Below are 9,570 nucleotides of genomic sequence, written 5' to 3' on the forward strand. Positions count from 1 at the left end.
TAATTAACATCAATAACAAATTGAATCTCAATTAACAATCAACCTCAGCAAGCTCCTCCCGAGCTACCCTGTGTAAACAGTACCTTTGCCCCCGACCCCGCCACCAACAGCAAGTGTCTGAGGGGTGGCATGACCTCATGCCCCTTTAACCCGGGTCACCTGACCCCAAGGCACGGCTCCCAGCCGGCCCACCGCTCATCGCCGGATGAGCCCCAGCACCCAGTAGCTCGGGAGACCCGCCTTCCCCACCATGAAACTTCACCAAAGGGAGGGAGGGTGGGACAAAATTCTGCCTTGGAGGACCTGCAATGAACTTAGTCCTCCAAGGCTCGTTCTAAAACTTGTAAAAACAAACGCCCCCTTCTGTCTACTCTACCCAATCCCTGCCACTCCTTTTGGCGCGAACCCCTCCCCTCCTTCCACACAATTCCTTCTTCTAACGGTTCTCCACACAACCCCCCCACCCCCCTTTTTCCTACCTTACCTATATGCAACACAAGGGCCTCCCAGCCCCGTGTTAATCTACGCCCTTTGAGACCAGCTCTCGGGCTCCTTCTAACATCGGGATCTGGATAGTCCCTCCAGTTGTCAATACCCTCCTTTCTCTACTCCCCCCATTAATAAAAACAAACACCTTATTGTGGTAAATAGCCGCAGCTCTTTATTATAATACATTAACCAATAAATTAACTTGCATAATTAACATCAATAACAAATTGAATCTCAATTAACAATCAACCTCAGCAAGCTCCTCCCGAGCTACCCTGTGTAAACAGTACCTTTGCCCCCGACCCCGCCACCAACAGCAAGTGTCTGAGGGGTGGCATGACCTCATGCCCCTTTAACCCGGGTCACCTGACCCCAAGGCACGGCTCCCAGCCGGCCCACCGCTCATCGCCGGATGAGCCCCAGCACCCAGTAGCTCGGGAGACCCGCCACAGGCCTGTCCTCACAGGCCCACCCCCAAAGAGAAGCGACTACTCACGAGCACTGAGGAACTTCTCACAACTAGATGCGAAATCATCCAGTAGAAGATCCCACCCCACATCCGACAAGTGAACCCCATCTGTATGGTACAAACCCAAACAAGTAACGTCCACCCAGTCATGCAGTATTTGCCAACCCCCGTGACCCACCACCCATTTACCAACTTGTCTGTTAAGCTTGGCCAGCCCCCTCGTCCAACGCCGAGACGCTAGACGCCGCGGACGAGGCACTATGTCAGACCAAACTAGTAACACCCCCGGGAACCAATCCCCCACCACCCGCAGATCATCTTTAATCCGATTGACCAAGTCCTTACCCGTCCAGGCATCCACATCATTCCCCCCCAAATGAATTAGAAGTATGTCAGGAGGACTAGTCCGAGATCTCAGATCCGTCAACAGTAACAACAGTTGACTCCAACGCATCCCGCGTTGTCCCCACCAGGAAACACGAAGTCCCAGATGCCCCAATCCGAGATGACGGCCACCTGGGCGGATACCTGCACGTTCGCTAGCCCAGTGGACGAAAGAATGGCCCACGATCCACAGGGAATAAGAACAAGGACTGGGAGCTGAAACAGAAAATAAGACAACACAAATCAAACCACCTGCCAATGCACCCGTACGAAACCCATTACTGAGACCCTCGCCCAGCCCGACTCCCAGCCCCACCCGCCCCACTACGAATATAACCCCGAAAAGCATTGGAAACCCACCGACCCAATCGCTGAATTCCCTCCCCAGACATACCCGCCCTACTAGCACTCGTGGCAGCTCCTATTCTGAATGAATGTGTTCCAAAATCCGCCGGATTCATCCCACAACGCGCCAACACTAAATTCTGTACCGCCCTAAACTGGTAACGCGTCAGAGGGGCGCCATCCACATGAACAAACAGTATCAGAGAGCTAGAAGGTCGAATGGCCAAGTAAGTTCGCAGCCGTAAAACCGGACAAGACAAACAACCTGACACAGCATGCAGCACCACCCAATGCCCAACCCCGGACTGATCCGTCTTAGAGCTAACAATATGAAGCCTTAAAACCGACTCTTGTAAATGCACATGCTGAATCCGCAGCCCCCTCGGTACTGCTCCCGAAACCGGAGAAACGACTAACTCACTAACCCGCAAGGCACCAAAGAAGGCAATAGCGAAAGCCGCCTGAAATAAACAGGCCTCATACGGTGAATTGGCCACCTCGGGCAATACCGCCAACATACGCAGGAGCAACTCATGAGTAACCGGTAACCTAGAGTCACGAGGTTGAGGAACCGCACGTCCCAACGCCCGTAGCAGCCGTTGCACCAAAAAACTAGAAACTGGGCAAGCCCAACCCAAGGCCCTGCAGAAAAAACCAAAACCCGCTAATTGACCCCGCACTACACCCTTAGAAACCCGATTCCGAAAGGAAGACAACACGAAATCCTCTAATAAGGATTCGGCCACATCTCCCGGACACCAACCCCTATCAGCTAAGAAAGCTGCCACAGACCGAAACCCTGCTGAATAGTGTGACCACGTAGAAGGGGCTACGGACATACGGAGCATCTCCCAGACTCCTTCCCTACCAGGCTCCACAAACGCGCTGGCATCCGCGAACCGTCTGCTCGAGCTCCTGGCGCCAGCCGACGAAACTGTAAAAAATTGAAACGAGACAAAGCATCAGCAATGCCATTTTGCAAGCCCGGGACATGGCGCGCACGAACAAACAAATTCAGCCGCAAACAGCGCAACACCAACTCCCGCATAAGCGCATTCACCGCCAAACAACGCGCCGCCTGACGATTGACAACTTCAACCACTCCTAAATTGTCACACCAAAATACCACCCTTCTATTATGCAACACAGCAGACCAGAGCTCACAAGCCACTATGAGCGGGAACAATTCCAGCAAGGTAATATTCTTCGTGACGCCGGACCGCACCCACTCCTCCGGCCAACGCTCCGCGCACCATTCTCCATTACAATACAAACCGAAACCAACACCCCCCGCCGCATCGGAGAACAGCTCAAGGTCAACACTAGAAATCTCAGGCGCCAGCATTGGGACAGTCCCATTAAAATCCCGAAGAAAAACTGCCCACATACGCAAATCAGCACGTACCCCTGCCGGGAGCCGCAAAAAATGATGTCGATCCCGCACCCCCGCCGTGGAAGCTGCTAGTCTACGGGAAAAAGCCCTACCCATAGGAAGAACTCGACATGCAAAATTAAGAGACCCCAGCAAAGATTGAACCGTATGCAAAGTAGACTTAGGAGCCTGAATCACCTGCTCAATGAGTCCGAGCAATTGACGCACTTTCAACTCAGGCAAACGAGTAACTAGAGCCTCAGTGTCCAACTCTATCCCCAGAAACACCAAAGAAACACCCGGCCCCTCCGATTTGTCACGAGCTAAAGGCACCCCAAAATCCTCCGCCAAGTCCTCGAAAGCCTGCTTAAGACGCGCACACACCCCACTACTCGCAGCACCTATAAACAAGAAGTCATCCAGATAATGAACAACTGAGTCAGCACCAACCCGCTGAACTAACACCCAATGCAAGAAGGAACTGAACATTTCGAAGTAAGCACACGAAATGGAACAGCCCATGGGCAAACACCGATCGTAAAAATACAAACCATCGAAACGAAAACCCAATAACGGATAAGCCCGCGGATGAATGGGTAGCAATCGGAATGCCGATTCGATATCCACCTTCGCCAACAAAGCGCCACGTCCGACAGAGACAATAATCCGCAGCGCGCTATCCAAAGAGGCATAACGCACCGAACACAGATCCCTCGGAATGCCATCATTAACTGATCGACCCAAAGGCCGAGACAAGTTATGAATGAGGCGATACTGCCCCGGCACTTTCTTTGGAATCACCGCCAAAGGCGAAATCTTCATGCGGGAAAAAGGGGGAACTCGAAAAGGTCCCGCAATACGCCCCAATCGTATCTCGTCAGACAACTTCTTCCACACCACACCTCGTAAAACAGACACCGAAGATGAGTTGTGGACCCGCGCCGCCGTCACCTCCCCCAAAAACGGAATATCGAAACCTTCTGTAAACCCAACCTCCAAAATATCCGCCACCCTACGACGATTATAACTGTGCAACCACGGACGCAAAGCTCCCACCCGAATTGGAGTAGGCACCGCGGCTAAAACCTCACTTCCCAACTCCCGCAGCTGCTCCTCCGACACGTTTGGGACATTTAACGGCCGAGTGCGGTTGACCACATATGGAGCAGGCATGACGAAATTTACAGTCGGAGAAGGGACAGTTGGATTTATTAAATTTCCAACACACGTCGGAACCTGCTGCAGGACTCCCCCCCGACCCCCCGCGAAAGGGCCGAACGCTCCCAGGACTACCAGAAGTCCGCACCGGCACACCCGATACAGACTTGGAAGCCATATGCGTAAGCCATAGATTCACATCCTGAGAACCCCAAGACATGAAACTATTTTCTTCCATTTTATCTCGGAAGGCTTCGTCATAGTTCAACCAAGCCCACCCGCCAAAGCGCTGATAGGAATCCAGAATAGAATCCGCATAGGACAACAATAAACCAGCATCCTGCGGATTAGCACGCCCCCAAACACTCGCTAGCCGTAAAAAAGCCCGTATCCAATTAATAATGGAACGAGCCACTGGAAAAGATTTAACCTCCTTCCCGTCCCTCTTGGATTTCTTATGCCTCTTCCTATGAGCTCTACCCTCCATGAGGCGAAAAATATCCAAACAGGACCGCCGGCGAATTTTCCGCCGTAAGTCCCGAGGAACCTTTTCCCACAATTCAGTAAGCGCCACTAAAGCCGGCGCCCCCCGGACTTCCCCTGTAAACACCTCTCCCTTACCTGCCCCAGCAGATGCAACACCCCCAGGAAGACCTACTTCCACAGAAGAAGAAGACGACGAACCCGACGAAGAAGACCCAGACGACGACGAAGACGAACCCCGACGCCTACACCTGCGCTTCTTACGCCGCGCCTTCCCCCCTCCAGCAACCTCCGCAGGCGCCTTGTTACCAGTAGAAGAAGCTCCCGGAACTCCAGCAGACACGCCAGAGACGCCTTGGCCAGCAATCCCCACCACGGAAGAGACATCAGAAGCTTGCACCGAGCCGCCACGAACAGCAACCTCCGGCATCTGGGATGAACTGTGAAGAGAACCCGCGGTGCCTCCGCCAGCAACCGCAGCAGCACTCAGCGCCGATCCGCGCTCCGCACCCGAACAGCCAGGTCTCTCAGCAACTCCAGGACTGCCAACTGCTCCCAAGCCGTCCGTCTGCACCATATGTCCTCCCGGAAGGATACACGCCACCTGTGGAGACCAAGAGACAGAGGCAGGACCAGGAAAACAAAACCCGGGCATACCAACAGGAACTCCCCATCCCGCTCCATAACCGGCCCCAGGCACCATCCCCAAGGGAATGTTCCCCGGGACTCCTCCACCCCAATGGGAAACCGAAGGAAGTAAACCGCCCCCCGGCGAACTAGCACCCCAGGAACCCGTTCCCCAACTTGGAGTCCAACCCCCCGAAAACAAACCTGGAAAAGGCCCAGCCGTCCCCCCTCCAGTACCCGACATAAATCCAGGTGCACTCATCCCCCGACCCAATCCAAACACCCCCGGGGACCCACAAGACTCACCACGACCTCCTGCCATCAACCCCGAGGAGACCGCACTGGCACCTAAAACTCCCGAGCAAGAGGGTTCAGATACATCAGCTGCAACAGACCTGTCCCTGCCCCCAACAACCGCCCCACTAACTGAAGCTATTCCACCAGACATCTCCCTGCTCAGCACGTTCCTGCACAAACCCTCATCCCTAGCAACCGCCGAATAAGCCCCGCCCCCCGACGCATCCGGCGAACTGCGGCCGGCCGGGACAGCTACTAACTCACTGCCCGACGCCCTAGTCTTACGGCGGGACTTCCCCGCAGCAGGAAGGGACCCAGAAAGAGTACCCCTGTTGCCCCCCGTACCGGCAATAGCTAACGCCGACAGAGCCTCAACCTTGGACCGCCGAGCCGGCTGCACGCGGTCCTCCACTAAACCTACACCCACCTGCTCAAGCGGCTCCTCCGCGAATGAGTCACCGGCCAAAATCGACAACTCCGCTTCATCCTCCACACCACGCTCAGCCACCCGCCTGACGGACTCCATGACAACACCCCCCGAATCAGCCAACAGTACAAAACCCGGTAAGACACAACAAAATTCTGCCTTGGAGGACCTGCAATGAACTTAGTCCTCCAAGGCTCGTTCTAAAACTTGTAAAAACAAACGCCCCCTTCTGTCTACTCTACCCAATCCCTGCCACTCCTTTTGGCGCGAACCCCTCCCCTCCTTCCACACAATTCCTTCTTCTAACGGTTCTCCACACAACCCCCCCACCCCCCTTTTTCCTACCTTACCTATATGCAACACAAGGGCCTCCCAGCCCCGTGTTAATCTACGCCCTTTGAGACCAGCTCTCGGGCTCCTTCTTTAGCTTCCCTCAGGATAGGGCAGCCAAACTTTTGGAAACTACTACTCAATTTGATATGACATCTAGCATAGACACTACCACAACAGTATGGTCAGATTTGAACAAGTTATATAAATCTATAATCAGCCTAGAAGTGAACAGCGATATGCTAATAGAATATTGCAAAAAAGAAAGAATCCCGAGAGGTCTGAGGATTAATAAAGCACCTCAGATTTTCAAAGAGGACACCCAATTCCTTGAAACATGGAGCAGAATCCTCAACAAATGCGCTTTAGACTTGATGTTGTTAATCATAGAAAGAAGTCAAAATGAGATTAATCAAGAAAAAATGAAATTAGATACGGATTTGAACAATATAAAATCCCACACACCTGAAACAGAATTCACGGATAAATACAAAATAATGATGAATAACATGGATGAATTTAAAGAAAATATAAAGAAAAACAAAATAAGGAAATTCAAAAGAGATGAATATGATTATCTGAACCAAAAAGTATACCCATGGATGAACCAAAATAGTAAAAGTCCAACACAAACAGATAAGAATAGTTCAGACATCTCAACTTTTTCAACATCCAGTAGCGGAGATGGCCAACAACATTTTTTAAAGAGAGGTCAATCCACAAGAAGGGGCAGAGTGAGAAGCAGAAGAGGGAATCCACGCCAAAGACCTACCACTCGGTCGCAAACATCGAGAAACCAGTGGTAATTAATCTCTCTAAACACATACTTAGTGATATAGAAAATAAAGTGTTGTCTTATGGATTTTCTTTCGTTCCATCTACTGATTTCAATCAGCTACAATTTAATGTAGATTTGGAAAAGCTAATTAGGAAATTACAGTTAAGGATTTACTTTGAGAACCAACCTAAGAGTATGGACCGGACAATACTATCTCCCAAAAGCACATGGTATCCTCCGATACCACTAGATCCTCTAGTGAATGCCTTTAAATCTTGTGTTCAAAAAGATATTGAAGTATGGAAAGAAAATAAAACATACCAACATAACAACCTGAACAAAGTTGAAAGAGAAGTGATTAAAAAATTGACAGACGATGAAACCATCATAATAAAAAAAGCAGACAAAGGAGGAGCCATTGTAATTTTGGATAAAGAAAAATATCACTTGGAAATTCTGAGACAATTACAAGATACTGAGGTTTATGAAAAACTTCCTTTAGATCCAACAAATAGATTGAAAAAACAGATTGGTAAAATAACAGATGAAGGTTTAAAATTAGGCTTTCTCACATTGAAGGATTATAAATTTTTGAATAAATCTTGTCCATTAACACCTGTATTTTATGTATTACCAAAAATACACAAGGACTTGATCAATCCCCCAGGGAGACCGATTATGTCTTCACGGGGTTCTTTGCTGGAACCCATTTCAAAATTCGTAGATATTTTTCTGAAAGATGAGGTTCCAAAAATTAAATCCTTTGTCCAAGATGCAAGTATGGTGATGGAAAAATTGGAAGAGATACCTGTGGACATATTTCCTTTTATGTTAGTAACCCTTGATATCAAAGCATTATACACATCAATACCTCAGGATGAAGCTTTGAATATTATTAAAAAAACTTTTGAAAACAGGATAAAACCTCACTTGATTCCTTCTGAATTTCTTGTACAATTATCGAGAATTGCAATGAAAGAAAATTATTTTATGTTTGAGAAAGAAATATATAAGCAAAAAATGGGAGTTGCTATGGGAGCGGTTTTCGCTCCCTCAGTGGCAAATCTTTATATGGCAGATTTCGAATCTATTTGGATTGAACACTCACCTTTTTTGTCTAAAATCTATTGTTGGCTAAGGTACATAGACGATGTGCTGATGTTGTGGACAGGAGATGAAAAAGAATTAAAGTCATTTTTTTCCTGGCTTAATAGTTGTGACTCCAACATAGTTTTCACAATGCAATATTCAGAACACAATATAAATTATTTGGACGTGACGATCACACAAAAAGAAACGTCTTTTGAATTTGACGTGTACACGAAAGAGACAGACAGAAACACGTTCTTGTCATATCATAGTTGCCATCCTGTAAGTTTAAAGCAAAACCTACCGTTTTCACAATTTTTACGGTTAAAAAGAAATTGCTCTACTAAAAGAAGATTCACATTACAATCCAAATTACTCATAAATAAACTTGAAAATCGTGGGTATCCTAGTAAAATCTTGAAGAGAGCTTATAAAAGGGCAAAATATTACAATAGGGATTGGCTAATTCACAAGAATATTAATAAAGAACATTCGAAAGAAGAAGAAGAAATAATGACTTGTGTAATGAAATTCTCAGCATATGGCAACAACATAGCTAAAATATTGAAGAACAATTGGAGAATTATGCGAACCAATACTATATTTAAAGAAACAGAACTACGCATAGCATTTACACGTGATAGAAATCTTAAAGAAATACTCTCCCCAGCAGATTTTAGAGTTAAACTGAGAGAGGATAATCTATTACCGAAAGGTTTTTTCAGATGTGGTAAATGCAGCGTATGTGAAAATATGGTACAACTAAAAGAGTTCACCAGCCAGAAAGACGGAAAAGTCTATTCTATCAATCACTTTCTCACTTGTGCCACAGACCACATAATATATGTGATAACATGCCCATGCCAGAAATGGTATGTAGGTAAATCAATAAGATCATTAAGAACACGGATCATCGAACATAAATCTAATATTAAATGTAAGAGGATCACTGCACCTCTAGTAGAACACTGTAACCAATTACAACACAGTTTCAAAGAATTGAAGTGTTTTGCGATAGACCGGGTGAAATCAAACCCACGAGGAGGTGATAGACATAGAACCTTACTACAAAAAGAATCCCGTTGGATTTTCAATCTAGGCACTTTAAAACCTGCCGGTCTGAATGTGAATATGGACTGGAGTGTTTTTTTCTAATCTAGTAGTAGCAGTTCCAATCGTAAATTATCGAGTGTCCCTTTAAGATACACAGGGGCAGTTTAATTGATATGTATATATAGCGCATGCGTTGGCGTTTAATTTTTGCTAACGCCATTTTGATGAAGTCGCTACAAGTAATCACAGTGAGTACACGCTTTCTCAAT

At 47.8% G+C, this 9,570-nt stretch overlaps 1 protein-coding gene across 2 annotated transcripts; it reads right to left on the minus strand.

Annotated features, from left to right (window-relative positions):
- Nucleotides 1-911: 911 nt before the first annotated feature.
- LOC117364660 lies at nucleotides 912-5,504 on the minus strand. 2 transcript variants are annotated; one of them, XM_033954105.1, is made up of 3 exons: nucleotides 5,010-5,504; nucleotides 2,556-2,621; nucleotides 912-1,558 (listed from the first exon to the last, which is right to left on the minus strand). In XM_033954105.1, the coding sequence occupies exons 1-3, from the start codon at nucleotides 5,401-5,403 to the stop codon at nucleotides 978-980; spliced, it is 1,041 nt and encodes a 346-aa protein (XP_033809996.1). In that variant the 5' UTR covers nucleotides 5,404-5,504; the 3' UTR covers nucleotides 912-977. The 2 variants fall into 2 exon arrangements, with proteins under 2 accessions (XP_033809996.1, XP_033809997.1); XM_033954106.1 differs by lacking the exon at nucleotides 2,556-2,621.
- Nucleotides 5,505-9,570: the final 4,066 nt, after the last annotated feature.

This window comes from Geotrypetes seraphini, chromosome 8 (assembly GCF_902459505.1).
Source record: "Geotrypetes seraphini chromosome 8, aGeoSer1.1, whole genome shotgun sequence".
NCBI classification, from domain to species: domain Eukaryota; kingdom Metazoa; phylum Chordata; class Amphibia; order Gymnophiona; family Dermophiidae; genus Geotrypetes; species Geotrypetes seraphini.

What these genes read in the sequence shown, in the direction of transcription:
- LOC117364660 (XM_033954105.1), bottom strand. Translation starts at nt 5,403, where the DNA reads ATGGTGCCTGGGGCCGGTTATGGAGCGGGATGGGGAGTTCCTGTTGGT. An exon ending in TCCGGGAGCTTCTTCTACTG is followed by an intron (nt 2,622 to 5,009) that starts GTAACAAGGCGC and finishes AATTTTTTACAG; the next exon opens with TTTCGTCGGCTGGCGCCAGG. An exon ending in CAGCGCGTTTGTGGAGCCTG is followed by an intron (nt 1,559 to 2,555) that starts GTAGGGAAGGAG and finishes TTTCTGTTTCAG; the next exon opens with CTCCCAGTCCTTGTTCTTAT.